The sequence below is a fragment of the Camellia sinensis genome, chromosome 9, assembly GCF_055761805.1.
Source record: "Camellia sinensis isolate YWXY chromosome 9, ASM5576180v1, whole genome shotgun sequence".
Classification (NCBI taxonomy): Eukaryota; Viridiplantae; Streptophyta; class Magnoliopsida; order Ericales; family Theaceae; genus Camellia; species Camellia sinensis.
This window is the reverse complement of record NC_138969.1, coordinates 199632121-199654776: the sequence shown is the minus strand read 5'-3', so window position 1 is coordinate 199654776 and position 22656 is coordinate 199632121. Positions and strand designations below refer to the sequence as shown.

Below are 22656 nucleotides of genomic sequence, written 5' to 3'. Positions count from 1 at the left end.
ATTCTTCAATTATCTTTTTGATGACACAAATTACACATGCAATTCTATTTCCATAATAATACCATGATTTTAAGACTTCTAATATCTCCAACTATTTGATATACAAATCACAAATAAAATTCTATCTACAATCTTTTTTTTTTTTGTGCTACGAATATAATTTGAAATTTTAACAATTAAAAAGAATGAGAGGATTGAGAAGATTTTCTTACTTAGTAGTATGATTAAAATAGGTGATGAAATTATAACTTTCTTAATCTTTTGCTCTACTTCTTCTTCCTACTTTGCTTAGCTTGCTCACCGACGGGTGTGTTTGGTTTGTGTTTGTAGAGTAGTTTTTGAGGTAAAAAGTACGAAAACTTATTTGGTTTGTCTTTTTTCAGAAATAATTTTGAAAAATTGTTTTGGAGAGAAAGTTTTAAAAAAAGTAATTGATCTGATGTGTATGAGAGAGAGAGTGATTTTAGAAAGTAGGTAACCAAACAAAATTTTGAAAAATTTGTTTGGTTTGATTACTCTTAAAAATTTGTTTGTAGAGAATTTTTCTCAAAAGTTTTTCTGATAAACAAACCAAACAATTTTTCTTTTTTGTTCTCCGAATGCAAGCATGTATATATATATATATATATACGTGAATTCAATCCTAAGACTCAGTTCATCATCCTGAGGTTGGCTCTCTCTCACTCTCTCATCATTCTATCACGTAAAATCAAATTTTCCCATACTTAAGAGTTATTGCATGTACATATATGTGGTGGTGTTTGGGAAGTCTTGTACTTGGATTTTTTTTTTTTTTTTTTTAAAAAGACAAATTTTTTTGTAAAATAAAAAAAATACATTCAAATAAAATATCACATTTAATCTCATAATTATTTTATTTTTTCTCTCACAAACATTACATCCAATCACAAAAAAATCTAATCATCTTTCCCAACATAAATTTTTTTTCTAATAATATCCTACAATTAAAAAAATCTACATAAAAATTTACTTCTCCAACAACCACAATATATATATATATATACACGTGAATTCTCAAACAACCACAATATATATATATATATATATACACGTGAATTCAATCCAGAGATGAGTTCATCATGTACTCACTCACTCACTCACACACACACACACGCTCTCTCTCTCTCTCTGTCTCTCTCTCTCTCATCAAATTAAAATTTTCAATACTGAGAGTTATAATATGAACCTATATCCCATAATAACATGTATGCAAACAAGTGTCAACATAGTTATTGAAAATTTGATTTTTTTTCCCTTTCTCATCATTCTATCATGTCTGAAAAATCTAGAAATCCCCTAGATGTTAATTTGTGATTATGTATCAATTTTAAGCAGAATATAACAATCCCAATCAAACAATTAAGACAAAAAGACACAACGATTTAACGTGGAAAAAACCACAATTGGACACCTCCAACTGTGATAAAAAAACCACGGGCAACAGCCACAAGAACAATCCACTAAGAAGATTTAAAGGAATTACATAGGTATACTCTCAATTACCTAGCGAATCCACAACGCCTAATTGAACCAACCTCTATGTGCCTCTTCCAACCCCATCTTCACCACAGAATTGTCTTTCTGATGAGCCACTCCGGATTCCACCAAAGCTTCAGGCTCGAACTCTTCAGAATCCACAACTGAAGAACAACTCTCTCTTTTGTGTATAACAAACAAACCTTTGATGTACTCTCTTTAAATCATGAGTTGAAAACTCAATAAAAATATCAAAGAAAACTAGCAAAATCTCTCCAGATATAAACCTTAAGATCCAAAAATAAGATCTGGAGAAGTCCCATCAATCACTTAGTTTTGGAGGAAAACCAAGTATTTATAGAGAACCAAAAGTAATCCTAGATTCAGAAGAAAACCAACTCTTTAATCAAATCTGGAAATCTGGGATCGCGCGGTCCGCTCGAGCTCAACACAGCCCGCTCGAGCGGACTGACCAAAAACTGCGTGCGAACAAACTGAGATGCGCTCGAGCATAGGAGAATCCGCTCGAGCATAAAATCACACCCACCAGTATTTTTTGCTTGCCCTGACAAAATACTGAGACCTGCTAATCTACGCTCGAGCTCACAAGGCTCCGCTCGAGCGGACAGAACAAAAACACAAAAAATTACAATTGAATCAACACAATGTTTTGTCTCCGGATTTGACAACATAGGTAGTACCTTCTCTGAAAAGCACAATTCGGGTTGGATTCGCATCTAAACACTCATAGCCTCACTGAAATAAAAGTGTGAAAAAAAATACAACTGAAAGGAGTTTTGTCAAACGGGGTTGCCAAGAAATAAAACCTAACAATCTCCCCCTTTGGCAATGCCGTGACAAAACACACCTAACAAATAAAATCCTAAACACCCCAACCCATTACAGCCAACAAAACCAACTTCTTTCTCAAGGTCATGATCTGCAAAACAATTATTAGTGCCACAATCTCCAAAACAACTATTAGTCCCACAAGAGTATATGAAAAAGTAATAGACATACGACACGATTATCTTGAAACATGAGATGAAAAACATGAATAGATGAAAACTAAGACTCATGAAAAACAACTCTCAAACAACAAAAGCAAGATCATAAACCACATAAGCAATGATATGACGATGTAAACACCCCGAACATACAAGAAGGGCAAATAGTGCATAGCAACATGCAAAACATATAGCCAATCTCCCTTACCAAACATAACAAAGTGTTCATGCTAAACAACTCTTGCAATGATAAACCAAACTTCCTTACCAAGCCAAAACAAGATGAACCAAACTCACCCTCACTAAAAGCAACCACAAACACTAAAAACAGTGAACAAGAAGAAAACGAAAAAAAAATAATATGGTGGAGCAAACAAGGAATTTCAGATTTGTACCTTAAAACACACAAGACTATCCAAGAAACACCATTACAAGAAAACACAATGTGCACAGTCTGTAGAAAATTCCTCATGAAAGAAAGTGATGCATTATGTGAAAAGCATAGATCCCATGATAAAAAGTGTGTGTGTGACTCTTGGAGTTCGACAAACACTAGATTCAATCCTAGTAGTGATATGAAAGCCGGACCTCCGACAAGAGAATCTAAGCACAAAAAAGGAAAGTCAAACCACTAGGAATCAAGGGGTATTTGGTGAGTAAAGGCGGAGGCTCCCCCTCAATCAATGAATCTTTTCCCTTTTTTTTTCTTTCTTTTTTTTTGCACATGTTTTTTCTTTCTTTTGTATATTTTGTCTTCTTCTATTTCTTTTTCTTTTTTTCCTTTTCTTTTACTTTTTCTTTTGCACAATCATTGATGGCTGACACGCTCAAGAGTATGGAAACCGAACCAGAGAAGCATGGATATAATAAGGATGGCCTGGTTGGTGACTCTGAGGTAGCCTTTTCCTTATGGCTAGACTGCAAAGAATTAAGGGGAAAGCCATGGAGGTGCAAAAAGATGGTAGGTGGTTAAGAGACTCAACATCACCCAAGATATGCTAGTATAGGTCAATTCCTCTAGAAAAGCAAAAGATACAATGCCAGAAGTCCATAAAAAAAAAAAATCACTAAGGCGGAAGATTCCAAAAATTGCTAATCCAAGAGTGTGTACAGAATGAGACATACTAATCAAAAAAAAACACACACTCTAAAATGAGTAATGACCACAGAAAGCACACATGTATCAACATGTAATGGATATTCTTATCAAATCTAATATGCACCAAGGACCACTCAAAAATTTCAAGCTTGCAAAACCATACTAAGAAAATCTTTTTGGGATTTTTTTTTTTCAAGAATAAAGCAAGACAAAAAAAAATGAACAAGCACACATGTTTAACACACAAAAATCCAAAAGCTAAAACAAATAAACAAATTAACACAAGTCAAGTTTTCTCACCCAAATCTTTTTGATCTTAACAAAATTAGGTCTAGCGGTCTTGGTAAATGTCGCGGTGTTGTGAACACCCTCATGAATCTTGGAATTCTGCCTGGACATGTAAGGTTGTCTCCTAATCCAAAAAGTATTCGAATTCCTACCCTTTTGAGACACTCTCCCATGCAACTTATAACAATAAGGGCGAATATGACCATGCATACCACAATGATGACAAATAAAAACAGGGTGTACCTTCTTTTCTTTTACCTTACCAACTCTAGGGAGTTTGAGAAGTCTTTCCTCTTGTTGAATCTTTTGTCCCCCCTTTCCTTGAGTTTTTGTATCATGAGATGTTGAAGCACTCTGTTTTTGCTCTTTCTTACCACCAAAGCCAATGCCACTCTTGTCACAACTCGTTTGTTGAGACCCAATGATATCCTCCAAGGTCTTTGATCCTCTGTTCCAAAGATCAATGGTAGCCATAGCACACTTGAGTTCTTCCTCTTTCTTGATCATTAGTTCTTCCAAAGCAACTTGTGACATCTCGAGAGATTCAATCTTTTCTTCATACATGGCATGGGTTTGCAGTAGCTCATTCCTCTCTGTCTCACAAGTTAACAGTTTTGCACAAAGAACTTGTTGATCATCAGCTATCTTGATGGCATTGATCCTAGCCTCGGAAATCTCCTCCTTAAGTTTGACATTCTCACATTCACATGCTTTGAGTTTCTTTGAGAGTTTGTCATTCAATTTGAATAACTTAAGAGACTCCTTATACAACTTCTCATAAGCTTGCTCAAGCTCTTCATTATCACTCTCCGAGGATTCATCATTAACCGATCTCTTTGAATCCATTATCACAAATCAAACAAGATCTCGTTCTAAAAGAATTTTTTCTAAAAAAAAAATAGAACGACCTGCTCTGATACCAATTGAAAAATCTAGAAATCCCCTAGATGTTGATTTGTGATTATGTATCAATTTTAAGTAGAATATAACAATCCCAATCAAACAATTAAGACAAAAAGACACAACGATTTAACGTGAAAAAAACCACAATTGGACACCTCCAACTGTGATAAAAAAACCACGGGCAACAGCCACAAGAACAATCCACTAAGAAGATTTAAAGGAATTACATAGGTATACTCTCAATTACCTAGCGAATCCATAACGCCTAATTGAACCAACCTCTATGTGCCTCTTCCAACCCCATCTTTACCACGGAATTGTCTTTCTGATGAGCCACTCCGGATTCCACCAAAGCTTCAGGCTCGAACTCTTCAGAATCCACAACTGAAGAACAACTCTCTCTTTTGTGTATAACAAACAAACCTTTGATGTACTCTCTTTAAATCATGAGTTGAAAACTCAATAAAAACATCAAAGAAAACTAGCAAAATCTCTCCAGATATAAACCTTAAGATCCAAAAATAAGATCTGGAGAAGTCCCATCAATCACTTAGTTTTGGGAGAAAACCAAGTATTTATAGAGAACCAAAAGTAATCCTAGATTCAGAAGAAAACCAACTCTTTAATCAAATCTGGGATCGCGCGGTCCGCTCGAGCTCAACACAGCCCGCTCGAGCGGACTGACCAAAAACTGCGTGCGAACAAACTGAGATGCGCTCGAGCGTAGGAGAATCCGCTCGAGCGTAAAATCACACCCACCAGTATTTTTTGCTTGCCCTGACAAAATACTGAGACCTGCTAATCTACGCTCGAGCTCACAAGGCTCCGCTCGAGCGAACAGAACAAAAACACAAAAAATTACAATTGAATCAACACAATGTTTTGTCTCCGGATTTGACAACATAGGTAGTACCTTCTCTGAAAAGCACAATTCGGGTTGGATTCGCATCTAAACACTCATAGCCTCACTGAAATAAAAGTGTGAAAAAAAATACAACTGAAAGGAGTTTTGTCAAACGAGGTTGCCAAGAAATAAAACCTAACAATGTCAAATCGAATTTTTCAACACCAAGAGTTCTAATACGAACTTACATCCTATAATAAGATGCATGCAAACAAGTGCCATCGGTGTCTTTGAAAATCTAATTTTTTTTTGTGTGGTATTTTTGTGAGTTTTTTAAAATTAATTAATTAAATTTTTTAACTAAAGTATTTAATAAAGATAATTATTATATTGAATATTTATTAAAATAAATCATAAATAATAAATATTCAATACTCACAAAATTATTATTTCTTAATAATATTTTTGTTATGGATTAACTTCTACACTAATATTAGATAGATTTTGAGTATAATTAATTAATTAATTAATGTTGTTGGTGGCGCCTTTCCATGAATGTTGATGATCCTAAAAAAAATAAAATAAAATAAAAAATATTATTAATATTGTTTAATTTCATTAAAAAAAATTAAGAAATCCTATCAAATAAGGATCCACACCCATTAAAGAATTACTGTTTGAGAAGCTTAAATTACTCTATTTAATTAATCATTTTTAAAATAATCTTGAGTTTTATATTTTTCATATATATATATATATTATCTTTATTGAACTTTTTAAATATTTGAACTAAATTATTTTTACGTTCTAAATTTACTTAATTTAGATATATTTAAAAAATAAAATATTTGTGAGAAGTATTTTAAAAATTCACTAAATTTAAAAAAATATAAAAATTTGGTGCAATTTCTATTTTTTTATTTTTTTTTTCACAAATAATTTGAAGTATATTTAGGTTAGATGCATCTAAATTTTTTTTTTTGACTAAAATATAAAAAAAAATAAAATCTAAAGACAATAAAAAATAAAGAATAAAAAGTTTAAACTTGTGAAGTGAACTCATCTATAAACATACTTGGAGTCACCACTGAATGTCATGTTAATAGTGGTGAAGAGGCGGTGATGGTGGTGGTAAAAACTATGGTAGCAGTATGGTGGTGGCAATGCTGGTAGCATTTGAAGTGATTGGCAGTGGTGGGACTGGGGATGTAGTAGTGGTGGTGATGGTATGATAGTGTACATCGATATTTATACATCAACAGTTATAAATTTAGCTAGTTTTAAGTAGGAATCTTGCTAGTTAATAAAATAGATGATATATATATATATATATATATATATAAAATCCTCAAGTTTGAATTTGTGTGGTGCATCTGTAATAAATATATATATATATAGTCAAAATCTTAAAATTTATATACAATAATGATTGCAGGAGAAGACTTATTTAATTTTTTTTTTATTGAAGATGTTTTACGTGCAGAATGAAAAAAGAAAAATTGTAAGTTAATTTGAATTTGCTTGCAAAAAGAAAAAGAAAAGTTACTGTTAGACCATTTTAATATCTTTTATTTATTTATTTATATATCTTGGTCATAAATGGGGTTTCATTACCTTGGTAACCTCTCAACTTGGTTAATGGTCATTATTTTAGTGTAACCATATTCTCTTATCTAATGGTCATTATTTTTGGTGTAACTGTAAGGTCCTAATGGCCTATAAATAGTCCCTATCATCTACTATTTTCTACACCAACCCACACTAACTATTTTCTATACAAGAGAGATTACTACCAAAGAAGGGTGTTTTTCTTGGTGGAGCTTTGGGTTCACCATCTTGTGCAGAGTTGGCCTGAACTATACAACAAGTGGTCAGGCTGTTGTATTTTGGAGAGGACAAGTCATAGTTTTGTGACTGCTGCATCGGTATTGGGGTTCTTCCTATCGCAGTGGGCTTGATCTCCTTAAAGAAAACGAAATATCCGTGCCTCAGCCTGATCTATTTGTATCTCATTTTCTTGGCATCATTTATCAATAAAATATAATTTTTTTTGGTATTTTCACCAACAATTTTAAGGAGATCAAATATGGAACAAGTACCAGAAAAAATCGATGATGGAATTGGAGATCTCAACAAGCCTTTCAAGTTCAAAGGAGTTCATTTTAAGAGGTGAAAAGGAAAAGTTCTTTTGTACCTTAGCCTTTTGAAAGTTGCATATGTTCTTACCGAAAAGAATCCAAACAAAATCCCAACCGAGGAGATGAATGATGAAGACTACCGGCACATGAAGCAAAAGTGGTTTCCTATAATACAGATGAGTATAAATGTCATTTTTATCTCTTAAATTACCTTGCTGATTAATTTTATGATTATTACTATGACACCACATACACTTTGTCTTCTATTAATTTTTGGCATGTTCGCTTGTGTCATATAAATAGCAAATATGTGGGAATCACGAGTAGTTTAGGATTAATTCAAGTGACAAAAAATTTTGAGAAATGTGAAGTTTGCAGTAAAGCAAAAATTATCAAGAGGCCTCATAAAAGTGTTAAAAAAATACCGAATTGCTAGAATTATTGCATACTGATTTGTATGAGTTTGAAGGAATTTTAACTCGGGGTAGTAACTGATATTTTATCACTTTTATTGATGATTTTTCAAAATACACAAACGTATATTTATTAAAAAATAAAAGTGATGCTTTTGAGAAATTTAAAGAATTCCTTCTTGAAGTGGAAAATCAATTCGGTAAAAAGATTAAAAGAATTAGAAGTGATAGAGGCCGAGAGTATGAATCTCTTGGATTCAACTCTTTTGTTCAGTCTTTGGGAATTATTCATGAGACTACTCCACCATACTCACCTTTATCTAATGGCGTAACTGAAAGAAAAAATAGAATGTTAATTGATTTGACGAATGCTATACTTATTAATTCAGGTGCTCCCTCAAATCTTTGGGGCGAGGCTATTTTGACAGCTTGCCATGTGATGAATAGAGTGCCACATAAAAAGACTAAAAATGTACCTTATGAGTTGTGGCAGAGCGTAAACCAAATCTAAGTTATTTGAGCATTTGGGGTTGTTTAGCTTTTGTGAGACTTGCAGATCCTAAACGACCTAAATTGGGTGAACGAGCTACCACCTGTGTTTTTCTTGGGTATGCATTGCATAGTACAGCTTATAGATTTTTTGATATGGAAAATAATATTATTTTTGAATCAGGTGATGCTATTTTTCATGAAAATAAATTTCCTTTCAAATATAAAAATAGTGGGGGTCAAATAATTTCTGAAAATATTTTATCGATGCCTAGCTCTTCTATTCCTTCTTAAATTTTTCAAGAACAAGAAAATTCTCAAATCCAACTAAAGAGGAGTAAACGAGCTAGAGTTGAAAAAGATTTTGGCCCTGACTATTATCTTTACAACGTGGAAGAAATTCCCCTTACGGTGCAAGAAGCTTTATCCTCACCTGATGCTATTTTCTGGAGAGAGGTTGTAAATGATGAGATAGACTCACTACTTTCAAATAAAACATGGAAGCTAGTGGATTTACCTTCAGGTTGTAAAACTATTGGGTGTAAATGGGTCCTTTGTAAAAAACTTAAACCGGATGAAACTATAGATAAATATAAAGCGAGGCTTGTCGCTAAAGGTTTTAAGTAACAAGTTGATCTTGATTTCTTTGATACTTGTACTCCGGTTACTAGAGTTACATCCATTAGACTGTTGATTGCAGTGGCTGCAATTCATGATCCAAAAATTCATCAAATGGATATGAAAACAACATTTTTAAATGGAGATCTAGATGAGGAGATTTACATGGACCAACCCGAAGGCTTTGTGGAGCCTGGCCAAGAAAGCAAGGCGTGTAAACTAACTAAATCCCTTTATGGTTTAAAATAAGCTCCTAAATAGTGGCATGAGAAATTTGATTCCTACATGTTTGAGAATGGCTATAAGACAAATGAATATGATAAGTGCATATATTATAAAACTTGTGAGAATGCACATGTGATTATTAGCCTATATGTGGATGATCTACTTATCTTTGGCTCTAATTTGCATATTATAAATGAGACTAAAAATATGCTTAATAGCCACTTTGACATGAAAGATCTTGGTGAAGCCAATTTTATTTTGGGAATTAAAATTACCAAGACTAATGATGGTATTTTTCTTGATTAGTCGCATTATGTTGAGAAAATGTTAAAGAAATATAATTTTTTAGACTGTAAACATGTTGCCACTCCTTTTGATGCGAGCATACATTTGTCTGTTGTAACAAATGAAAATGAAGTAATTAATCAAAAGGAATATGCTAGCATGATTGGTAGTTTGGGATATGCTACTGACTGTACTAGACCTGACATTGCATATGCTGTTGGAGTACTTAGCAGGCTTATTAGCAAGCTAAGTCGAGATCATTGGCTAGCCATGAGAAGAATTATGAGATATTTATTTGGAACCAAAACTTATGGTTTGTTTTATAACAAGTATCCTGCGGTACTTGAGGGATATAGTGATGCCGATTGGAACACTTTATCAGGTGATTCTCTCTCTACATCGGGTTTTATCTGTACCTTGGGTGGTGGTGCTATATGTTGGAAGTCTAAAAAACAGACGATAATTGCTAATTCTACAATGGAAGCTGAGCTTATAGCGTTAGCTTCAGTTTGTGAGGAAGCGAATTAGTTGAGAGATTTGTTACATGAAATTCCTTTTTGGGAAAAATCAATTCCTCCTATGTTAATTCGTTGTGATAGCACTGCTGCTATTAGTAGAGTGCACAATCATTTTTATAATGGTAAATTCAGACCTATTCGAAGGAAACACAATAATGTGATATCATATTTGAGTAATGGCATCATAACTGTGAATTATGTAAGATCTTGTGATAACCTTGTGGATCCGTTAACCAAGGGCTTGGCGAGAGATAGGGTCTGGAATACATCGAGGGGGATGAGTTTAAAGCTTATAAAATTATAAACCATGTATGCGGATACCCAACCTAGGGACCAGAGATCCTGTAACTAGGTTCAATGGGATTAACGAATCATATGGTGGTTGTAAAAAATGCACTCTTTAATATTTTGTTATCCATCCCTATGATGTAAGTGCATTTGTCCTGTAATGTTGGAGGGTTGAGTTTTTATACTTTTAATGAAATTCTGTAGCTCTTGTTGAGTGGGGTGTATAAATTACAGGAACATCCTTGATAGATTTCACCTATGTGACCATGAATTGGGGCCGCTTTCTATGAGAACAAGGCTTATTCTTAAATATGCTCATGAAAACTGGGATTAGCACAAGGCCGTAATGTGCTAGGTATTAAAGCTCATGTCAACACCTGGATTATTATGTGTGAGCAGCAATTCTTTATTTCCCCTAAGCAGTCATAGTTCAAGTCTGAGACCGGTACTGACTCTGGAGTAGAGGTTGCTGTTTCACTAATGAAGGTTCAATGCAGAGCACACCTTCATGATGCATACTAATCTATCTTTGTTTGGTAATCTCTTTTATCCTTGTTGATATTAAAATGAGTGGGGGATTGTTGGACCATTTTAATATCTTTTATTTATTTATTTATATATCTTGGTCATAAATGGACATAAATAGGGTTTCATTACATTGGTAACCTCTCAACTTGGTTAATGGTCATTATTTTGGTGTAACCATTTTGTCTTATTTAATAATGGTCATTATTTTTGGTGTAACTGTAAGGTCCTAATGACCTATAAATAGTCCCTCTCATCTACTATTTTCTATATCAACACACACTAACTATTTTCTATACAAGAGAGATTACTACCAAAGAAGGGTGTTTTTCTTGGTGGAGCTTTGGGTTCACCATCTTGTGCAGAGTTGGCCTGAACCATACGACAAGTGGTCGGTCTGTTGTATCCTGGAGGGACAAGTCATAGTTTTGTGACTGCTGCATCGGTATTGGGGTTCTTCCTACCGCAGTGAGCTTGATCTCCTTAAAGAAAACGAGATATCCGTGCCTCAACCTGATATATTTGTATCTCATTTTCTTTGCATCATTTATCAATAAAATATAATTTTTTCTGGTATTTTCACCAACAGTTACAAAATAGACAAAATTTCATGTGGTTTTTGACTTCAAGGAACCCATAATAATGGAGCAAAATTATTTGCTTATATTGAATTCATAGATGTGATAATTGTATTATTATTGTCTACAAAATGGTGGCTTATGTTTGAATTTTATATCATGTCACACATACACATACACACACACACACACATATATATATATATATATATATATTATAATGAAACAAGAAGTAAATGATGAGGCAAATTATTTACTTAGTTGAAAGCTGTGATTTTGGTATCAAAGTTTTCTACTACAAGCGGTGGTTGCATATTTTTCATTATTAATATTTGCTGACTATTTAAAATCAAGGAGCGTACTTATGTAAGCCATGGCGTCAGCAAGGAGCGTCTTCTCTTCCAATGAGTATATTTTTGTGTATAAATAGAAGTGTTGTGTGTGGAGAAAAATTAAGAACTAGAAGAGAAAAATTTCCACGTGCTCCAAAATTTTGAGTATATTGTATTCTGCTCTTTCACTTTCAGATCTAAGTGTAGCCTTTGTTCTTACACTTTCATATCTACTCTTTGTGAGAAAATTATTGTAAAAGAGGGTTTAAGTACCACTTATTTTTATTCATTATTTTTGTGAGAGATTTTGTAAGGGGTAAGACATTTATTATTGAGTGAGACTCAATAGATAAGAGTAAGTCCTATGCCAAATCTACAAGCTTGGTGGTGTATTTATTCAATTGATAGTAAAGAAATTCTCAAGGAGATTCCTGGGAGAGTGGACGTAGGCCTGACGTGCCGAACTACTAGAAATTTCAGTGTTTGATTTTCTCTCTCTATCTCTCTTACTTTTATATTGATAATTATTATTCTATTTTTATTTATTTATTAAAATTCTAAATATTAAATTAATTTTAATATTATAAAATTTTTAATAACCCAATTCACCCCTCTATTGAGTTGCCTACCTGAGATAACATTATTCAAGCATATAATTATCATATCAAATTATCTTAATTTTTTATATAAATGTTTTACCCACTAAATTTTAAAAAGTGAATAATTTAAAACATTAAAGTTGACTCCAAAATAAATCCAATAAGTCCAAATGCTCTATCAAATTGAATGACTGACTTAAAGTCTAATCCCTATTGTAAATGGGTATAAATTTCCGCATAATCTCCAAAATATAGTTTTATCATAAAATGTGAGTTTTAAAATAAAGTTAAAAAAAAACTCAATATTTTCTAATGTTTTTTTTTCTTCTATTTTGTGTGAAAATAATTTTTAAAAATTTGAAAAAACCTTTTTAGTATTTATTATTGTCGAATTAATTTATATTAAAAAAAATCTTAAAATGTATAAAATTTGTTTTTATTTTAATTTTAATTTTTAATTAAAAAAAAGTTGGAATAATAATATGGGAAAAATTGGAGTTGGTCTGATTCCAGTAGAGCGGAAGCATATTCGTTTCCCTATTATTTTTTGTTTTATTCATTTTGGTCTCTCTACGCTTACTTTCTGTCTCCTCCGTGAAAGAAAAGCCCTCTTACTCTTTCCTGCACTGCCCTGCAACCATGAATGACGGCGAAGACTGTGCGGCACAACCCCAGCTTCTCTGTCCTCACAGCGTTACAGATCTCTTGCATTCTGTTGATGCTTTTCTCTTTGACTGCGATGGTACTCTTTTCGAATTTGTTTGTTTCCATGGATCACAGATTTTAATTCCACTCTTTTTTTTTTTTAAATTTATATATATATTTTTATCACTTGTTCATCGCATTTAATATTTTTGTTTTTATTGTGTATGTTTGTTTTTGTTTGTGTTTGTGTTTGTGTTTGTATCTATCAATTATGATAGGTGTAATTTGGAAGGGCGATAAGCTCATTGATGGAGTCCCTCAGACCTTACAGATGCTTCGTTCCAAGGTCTACTGTTCTATTCTCACCTTTTTCCTCTTTTTATTTCCTCATTCTATTTTAAGCTTTGATCACTTGCATATATGGGTTCAACTACTATTCACACCCCCCCCCCCCCCCCCCCCCCCCCCCCAATCGTACTCAAAGTTGCGATTTTTTCTAGTGGTAGTTATGAATTTTAAAAAAGTTATGATATTTTTTTTTTTGGATCAGTAAACTAATTATGAATTCTTGCGGTTTTGTTATGAATCTTGTAGTTACAAAGGACATCTGATATGCACTGGTATATAACCACACATGTATACTGTGTATATCATGCAATTACCATGATTATGTTTGCAGGGGAAGAAGCTGGTTTTTGTGACCAACAATTCCACTAAGTCAAGAAGGCACTATGCCAAAAAATTTCATTCCCTTGGAATTTCAGTCAGCGAGGTTTGTTTCAACTGTCTATGACTCTATAGATAGATTCATCAAGTTCCACACGTGCGCGCGCGCACACACACACATATATATTTTCTGTCAAAATTTGCTGAGCCCAATTCTCTCACTTTCTCTCTTCAATGTTTGCAGGAGGAGATATTCTCTTCATCATTTGCAGCGGCTATGTTCTTGAAAGTCCATGACTTCCCTCGAGAAAAGAAGGTTAGTGCTCATCTAGCTTATTTTTTTTAGTACTAAATTACAAAAGCAATTTTAAACTAGGGGCTAATTGGATGCTGAGCAAGTTAGGAATAAATAATGCTATATATTGACAACTGACAGTGTGATGCCAATCTTGATTCTGGAGTTGAATAATGGCACTGGGCTTCCTGTTAAATGACGATATATTAGGATTTATAAATTACTGGTTACGTTGTTGTCATTATTACTTTACCAATCATATGATCAACATCAAAGTATGCTTCTTTCATTTCTTTTACAAGTTATGCAATGCTGTGTCAGTGTTTCCACAAAAGTGTTTTATGATGCAAGAAAAAGCTACAGATTACTCAAAACATAAACATTCAATGACTTGAAAACAGAGTTCAAAGGTGCTCACTGCTAACCGGTTTAAATTCTTCAACTTTATCAAGTTTACACAATTTACTGCCATATTTAAACTTACAAATTTGTCTTTTATACCGAAATTTTTTCACTGATATGCTTCTTGGCAAACTGTTCAACCAATTTATAACTCACATGAACTATGGCTTATGGAAATTTCCAATTCGTTAGAAATCTGAATTTTTTGTTATCTTTGGCAAATATTTTGAATCTATCGGATACCATTTTTTTTTCTTTCATTTATGGGTCTCAACAAAACTCTTAGTTTGATTGGAGCACCTTGTTAGAATCTCAAGTTGGTCTGAATTTCTAGTCATCAATTGCATATTTGGAATTGGGCAATGATTGCCTCAAATTATTTTCTCAGGTTTATGTAATAGGTGAGGAAGGCATATTGGAAGAATTGGAGCTTGAGGGTTTTACAGGTCTTGGAGGCCCGGTACACTTTCACATCTTTTAAGCTCTAGATCATGGAGTTTGACCTACAACTTCTATTGTCCAATGGTGTTTCCAATTTTAATGCTGTTTCTCATTAGAACTTAGGCTATCTCCTGCCAACTTCAAAAAAATTAGTGGTCCTACCAAAGGGGAGGGGAATGGCAAACCTATGTTTAAAACATTGTTAGTATTTGTATTATTTTTTAAAGGGAGACTTTTGCTAGCTGCCTTTTTGAGTCTTACCTGGAACTCAATAATATATTACAGGAAGATGGAAAAAAGATGGTGCAGCTGAAACCAAACTGTCTCTTTGAGCATGATAAGAGTGTAATGTAGCATCTTGCCCAGAATTTCTTTAAGCATTTGATTTTTGTGGGAGCTCATGGTTATAGATGATTTAATTTCTATTCCCAGGTTGGAGCTGTTGTGGTTGGATTAGACCAGTATATAAATTATTACAAGCTACAGTAAGAAATTATGTCTCTTGTTTCCTTCTTCCTTCATTCCCTGAAGTTATACAGTTATTCTTAATAGGAAACGACTAAAAGTGATATTCTTTGGTTGTTCAAACTCCAAGGCATGGACTGGATGGATATAGGAGTCCCGGTCATCTAAGCTAGCAACATTAGCTCTTATATACCCAGAAATAAAGCTCTTGGATCACATATATCCCAGGGACTTTTTCTTGACCATTGGTTCAATGGTTAAGAGTTGGCCTAATAACCTTGAGGTTATGGGTTTAAGTTTCGGGACCATCACTTTGTGCATTATGCCAAAGGTTAGGTGTGTACTCAATCTTTCCCCTCACAAATACACATTATTGTGTACTAATTGGGTGTTGTTGTCGTATATCTATTTAACATGTTGATTTGTGTACATCTTCATTGTACATGTTGGATAACAAACTATTAGTAAATGGATCCTTTATAAGATTCTTACAATTGATTACACTCCATAGGAGAAAAAGAACTGCTATGGAGTGTAATCAACGGTAAGAATCTCAGAAAGGACCCAGAGGAGTTCAGTTGCATATAAGAAGCTGATATTCAATGCTCATGTGACCAACAATGTGGCTTCTAGACAAAAATGCATAACTAAATGGCATGTAAGAATGAATGACTGTCTGAAATGAATTTAGCGTTTAATGGGATTTCTGATTTCAAAGAAATCCTCATATAATGTTGGGTTTTTTAGGAGAGAATGCAGAATGGTCCAAGAATCTAAGACTGCATAATGGTGATTAGGAGCACGCAGAAAATCTGTCCATATGTAAACCTTCGGCAATTGTGAGGGTCTTTCATTCACTGAGTGGAAATTGATTATATTTTTCTGTTATTTTAAGAGAGAATTCTAACTGGCAGGTATGCAACTCTTTGCATACGCGAGAATCCAGGATGCCTTTTCATTGCTACCAACCGTGATGCTGTGGGACATATGACTGATTTACAAGAGTGGCCAGGTGATCCTTCGCATGTAGCCTGCCTTTTCTTCTCCAAGTGTGCTGTAGGTGACCCATGTTAAGTGCATGCAATTATACAGCAGACATGGCTGTTTTTAATTGTTTGCAGTTTTTTGACTTCAGGTGCAGGATGTATGGTTGCTGCTGTATGTGGATCAACTCAAAAGGAGCCTATTGTAGTTGGGAAACCATCAACCTTTATGATGGATTTCTTACTTAAAAAGTAAGCTGTTTTTTTGTCAAGTTTTTTAGAATTGATGATATAAGGAAAACCAAGACTATAGGTTCTATTACAGGATTAGGAACTTTGAAGTGGAGATTGCACTTAAGAAGATGAAATCGAATAAGGCTTTAGGACCTGATGATATTTCTATTGAAGTTTGGAAGTGTTTGGGTAATAAGGGAGTTGCTTGGTTTATCAAGTTGTTTAGCAATATTTTGTTAACGTATATAATGAAAGTGTGAGAGAGGGTGATGGAACGTCGATTGCGAGAAATAACAGATGTGTCAGAGAATCAATTGGGGTTTATTCGCGGTAGGTCAACAATAGAAGCGATCTATCTTTTGAGGAAAGTAATAGAAAAGTATAGAGTAAAGAAAAGAAATTTTCATATAATGTTCATCGATCTTGAGAAAGCATATGATAGAGTGTCTCGGGATATAATCTGGTGGATGTTAGAGAAGAAAGGGGTGATAAAAGATTACATTGATGTGATTAGGGACATGTATAAAGGGGTGGTAATCACTATTAGATCACTTGTTGGAGAGACAAAGGAATTTCCAATTACTATAAGGTTACATCAAGGATCTACTTTAAGTCCTTATGTTTTTGCTTTAGTTATGGATGAGTTGACGAGAAATATTCAGGATGATGTGCCATGGTATACGCATTTTGTAGATGATACTGTATTAGTGAATGAGACTAGAGGAGGATTAAATACAAAGTTGGAGATTTGGAGAGAAGCACTTGAATTTAAAGGATTTTTGATAAGTAGAACTAAGACAAAATACATCGAGTGTAAATTCAGTAACAGTAACAATGAAAGCCGAGGAGAAGTGAAGATTGAGAATCAAGAACTACCTAAGAGTGAACATTTTCGTTATTTAGGGTCGATTATCACAACACTGGGAGAGATTGATGCGGATGTAGTCCATAGAATTAAGGCGGGATGGCTTAAGTGGAGAAGTACGTCTGGGGTACTGTGTGATAAACGAGTACCCACTAGACTAAAAAGAAAGTTTTATAGAACGGTTATTAGACCAGCGATGTTGTATGAGACAGATTGTTAGGCAACCAAGAAACAACATGTAGATAAGATGAGTGTTGCTGAAATGATGATGTTAAGATGGATGTGTGACAAAACTAGAAAAGATAGAATGAGGAATGAGTATATTCGGGAATGGGTAGGAGTAGTATCGATTGAAGATAAATTGAGAGAGAATAGATTGAGATGGTTTAGTCATATTCAACGGAGACCAACAGAGGCAGTAGTGAAGAGATGTGATTCAGTGATGGTAGATGGAAGTGTTAGGGGGACGGGATAGATCTAGATTGACGTTAGCTAGCCTAGTAAATAGAGATATGAATCTACTTAATTTGACTAACGAAATGACTTTTGATAGAGTCGCGTTGAGAAGAAGGATTCATATAGCCGACCCTATTTGATGGGAATTAAGGCTTGGTTTGGTTTATATTTACCCAGGTCCATGATTTGCCGTAGAACCTAATTACACACCTAGAGTAGAAATCAAAAGTGAATTGAAACTGATAGGTGGTCAAATTGGAGTTGTCACAATCATATAGGATGTTTGGTCTTTTTCTCTACTTCTTGAAGAATCTATTGTTTAATTCCCAGTAATATGAATAATTGTCTATTGAAGTAGGAAAAATCCCTGGAATATAATCAATTAAGCCTACTACAATGCTAGTTTGCTCTATAATGTAGACTTGCTGTATGACCAAAAAAATAACTAAGAAAATAAAATAAAATAAATGCCATTGTAGTAGGGGTCATGTAATACATGTGGATAAGGTAGGTTAGCTTCTTTTTTTTTTTCTTGTACGTCCAGTGTTTTCTAGTCTTCTTAGCTGTTTAAGTTTGTCCTTGTTATAAAAAAAAGAAAATGAGAAGAGAAGGTCTGATAATGCGTTAAAATATATGTATCTTGTGGAATGTACAACACCACATTGCTTCTTAACATCCTTTAGTGTACTTGTATAGAATTATGAAGTTACTTATTACACCATCTTAAAGAAAGAATTGTGTACTTACTGTGTTTGTGCACTTCTTTTACTGTTTTGCAGGTTTCAAATTACGACCTCCAGAATGTGTATGGTGGGTGACAGATTGGATACAGATATTTTATTTGGCCAAAATGCTGGCTGCAGAACTCTCCTAGTTCTTTCAGGTTGACAGTTTCTCTTCATTTGCCCATCATATTTTGTAAAATGCTATTTATGTATGTATATATATGTATATATATATATATATCTTTCATGTTAAGAAATAAAGGAGCTGCAGATTCAAGTGCTTTCCTCATGTAGTTGCTGTGGTTGCAGGTGTGACTACTCAATCTGGTCTTCAAGATCCATCAAACCACATTCAACCAGAGTATTATACAAGCAAAGTGTCTGATCTTCTTAATTTATTAGGACCATGATCCAGTCTCAATCCTTTCAAAGTTTTCCAGAGTCCAATTGTTGCTAATGAAACAATGCAACCAGAGATTGATATCCTAATTGCCTTGTTCACATATTTGCATCGATACTATATGCTTTATTTTAAATTGTTTTTGCTTTCTCTATCTGAGACTCTTTGCATCTAAGGCAACCCGTGAGGTTAGTCATCAAGGTACTTTGAGAATTGAGATCTAGTGTCACTTTCTTGTTTAGTTGGGTCGATTATTCTTGTACAAACTCTCTCTCATTGATTGAAGGTGAAGCAGAAAATCTCTCCATCTTTGGCAAAGCACCTAAGTGCTTGCATTCCCTTAATTCAACTTCTCTATTGAACTCATGACCTCCTTGGAACTAAGCCCTAAGGAAGGCATGATAGCCAACTAGACTAGGCCTGGTTGTATGATTCTTAGCTTCATGTTTTTTTATCCTAAACACTGAAGTCATCTTATATTTTAGGTTTACCACAAGGATCAAAATTGTGCAGTTTCCATCCATGTTGAGTCTTATGTTGACATGTAGCATATTCGTACATTCACATGAATTGTATCACGGATATAAATCCTCTCCATTTCATATTGGAAAATGGAAAAATCTGGATTAATAAAATTTAAGGGAATGATTTCTCTCCAATCAATATTTTTGAGCCTTATGGGCATATTCTATGGTGATTTTAACCGTTTTTATTGCAGTGCTTATTGAGTAGGTTATCTATGCAACCAATTAGATTCATCAAACATTATAAGCGACTCTCAAAATGTGATAAATATGATAAATGAAATTGGTATGGTGAGTCAAGATGTTGCTGTGGTTATTCATGATAGCAACTTGGTGGTAGGTTTCATACTTGTGGTTTTGAATTTATTAGACGTGGGTGTAACAGAGCAGCACATGTGACTGCTACGTATGATGTTCACTTGGTTTCATGAACCACTTGTGGAGGATGGAAGTCTTGTCTAATTCATTCCTGATTGAATAAAATTTTGTTCGTATTGAGTGAAAAAAAAAAAAAAAATTCATAAGCCATGTGATCACTCTTGTTTTAAAAAAATATAGGCAATAAGTATCATTTAAAAAAAAAAAAAAAAAAAAATAGTCCAGAACCATTTGAATCACTAAGGTGGGCTCGGAAGAGATGTGTTTTTAAGGTGCGCTTGTCATTTGGAATAGAAAAATGTGATTTGATCATGTAATTATTAATATCTAATTAACCTAATTTTTGTGAGGATAATTTACTCAATTCAACTAAAAGGTTAATGGTACCTTACAATTGGATCACTAAAACTAGAGAAACTCAAACCTAAAATCAAAATCATAAAACCACAATCCAAATGGCTATTCATGAATGAATGAAAGAGTGTTGCTTTCAAATTAAAAGCCTCTAAATGAAGGTAATTTACCAATATTAAATTACCACTTTAGCACATGACATCATGTGGTTGTAACCAGCGTGACCCAAGATTCATTGTACAAAAAATCGAAGATCCAAAATATAAATACAAATCCACATATCATATCACGCCCTCCTCTAAATGTGCCAAATTAAAATACAAACCAATAACAAAGACTAATTAACTATCCCCTCTTCCTCAGTTTAAAAATAAAACAAAAAACCTACGCCATCATCAAATAAAATCTCCTAGAGAAAATCTCATTAAATTATTTCTTAGTTTTATTATTAAGTAGATGGAAAAAAAATTCACTCTTCCTTCAAATTGTCACGTTCTCTCTCTTTATTTTTAAATTATCAATTTAAACAATTACTCTCTTAAACTATTGACATTGATTTATTTTAAGCAAATTAAACAAATTATGTGCACAAATATTTTTGTGCGCCAACATGTGTGATATTGTGTAAAAAGCATTGACTGGGTTGACGATTGGAAATAAATACTAATATTAACAATTTAAAAAGATAATTATTCAAATAGATAATTGAAAAAATAAAGTTACACAAGTGTTATAATTTGCAAAAATTATTGGTTGACCCTGGGGTACCATGTGTCATACCCCAAGCCAATCACAAACCTCCATATTTTCCTATATTTTTCAATCACTTAATACAAAATCGTAGACTCCTTTCCCTTCACCAATCATAATACATGTAGAGTGTCACGTGATGTTGGCCGTGAACCAACCAATAAGTTCTCCATAAGTTGAGTTTGAGGGACAAAATGGATATTTTCTCCTCTATATAAAGCAGTAGTGGAAGAAAATCCTAGTTTTTAAGGTTACAAGATATATGTATTTCTAAAAACCTCTCCCTTTCTCTTTCTAAAAACCTCCTCCCCGGGTCTCTCTTTGGGCCGGCCGGCCGCCGCCTTTGGCTATGGCGGTCGGCTGGGCTAGCTTCTTCCGTGTTTGAATGTTGTCTTTCCGTTAATAAACTTGAGTCCCCCATTATTTTCCCACCTAGGTGTGTTTGGTATGCTGCGGTGTGTGGGTTTTTGTTGGTGATTCCGGGCCGAGTTAGCGGTTTCTTTGGGGGTATTGGTGTGCTGTTTTTCAGCAGGGAATGTCCAGGATCTTCACTCGTGCGCTCTTTTACGAGTAGGAGTTTGAGGGGTTAAATCTGGTTCAGATTGTTGGAGAAGTTTCGTTGCTTGGTTTGGGCGGAATCTTGGGTGTCGGAGCCGATTCAGATCTGTCTGGTTTTCATTCGAGCGCTCCTCTTTGTGTGAGAGTTTGAGGGGTGAAAGATGTAGATCTGGAATGGAAGTAGAACTGCTGGTTGGTGTTTGGATCTGCTGTGGGGGTGTCCCAGCTGTGGCGTGGTGTGGGTTTTGACAGTGAGTTGGAAGAATGCTGCAGCAGCTGGACCTTGGGAGATAATGCTACAGTAGTTTTTGGCGTGGGTGATGAACTGCATTGTCAGTGGAGTTGATCTACAGTGGGTGTTTCCGGTAGTTAATGTTGAGCCGTAGCAGCATTAGCGTGGAGTCTTCTCGGCCGGATTGCAGCATAGGTGTGGTTGGCCGGATTAGGGTGGTGAGGGCAGTAGCTGTCCTGGCGGTGTGGGCTTTGGGTGTTGGTAGCAGGCTGCTTAGGGTGGTGAGGGCAGCAGCTTAGGGGGGCTGCAGGCTGCTTAGGAGTGGGTGGTTGTAGCTGCAGAGGCGTGAGGGTGATGGGTGTTGTAGTTGCAGAGGTGTGGGCATTGTCAGAGGCTTGGGAGTGTTGATTAGATTGTGTTGGTTTAGTTTATTTAGTTTCTTCTTGGGTGTTGGTTTAGCTCTTTTGGTTTTGTTTTGAGTGGTTTGGTGGGTTGATTATGTGGGGATTTTTGTATTTTAATTTTCAGTTAAGTTCTTCTTAACTTGTTTGTTTAAAAAAATCGAGAGGCTTAGGGGTTGGTTGTATGGGTGCGAGTAGCAGTAGTAGGGGTATTTTTATACTTCCGAATCTCTCTC

At 34.4% G+C, this 22656-nt stretch overlaps 1 protein-coding gene across 1 annotated transcript; it reads left to right on the top strand.

The window, feature by feature from the left end:
* The first annotated feature begins 13128 nt into the window (after positions 1-13128).
* On the top strand, positions 13129-19541 carry PGLP2 (2-phosphoglycolate phosphatase 2). The gene is made up of 11 exons (XM_028243371.2): positions 13129-13388; positions 13570-13637; positions 13971-14063; positions 14202-14273; positions 15043-15114; positions 15381-15440; positions 15528-15580; positions 16475-16572; positions 16696-16795; positions 18878-18981; positions 19133-19541. Exons 1-11 carry the CDS (start codon positions 13286-13288, stop codon positions 19231-19233), a joined length of 924 nt encoding a protein of 307 aa, XP_028099172.1. The 5' UTR covers positions 13129-13285; the 3' UTR covers positions 19234-19541.
* The last annotated feature ends 3115 nt before the right edge of the window (positions 19542-22656 follow it).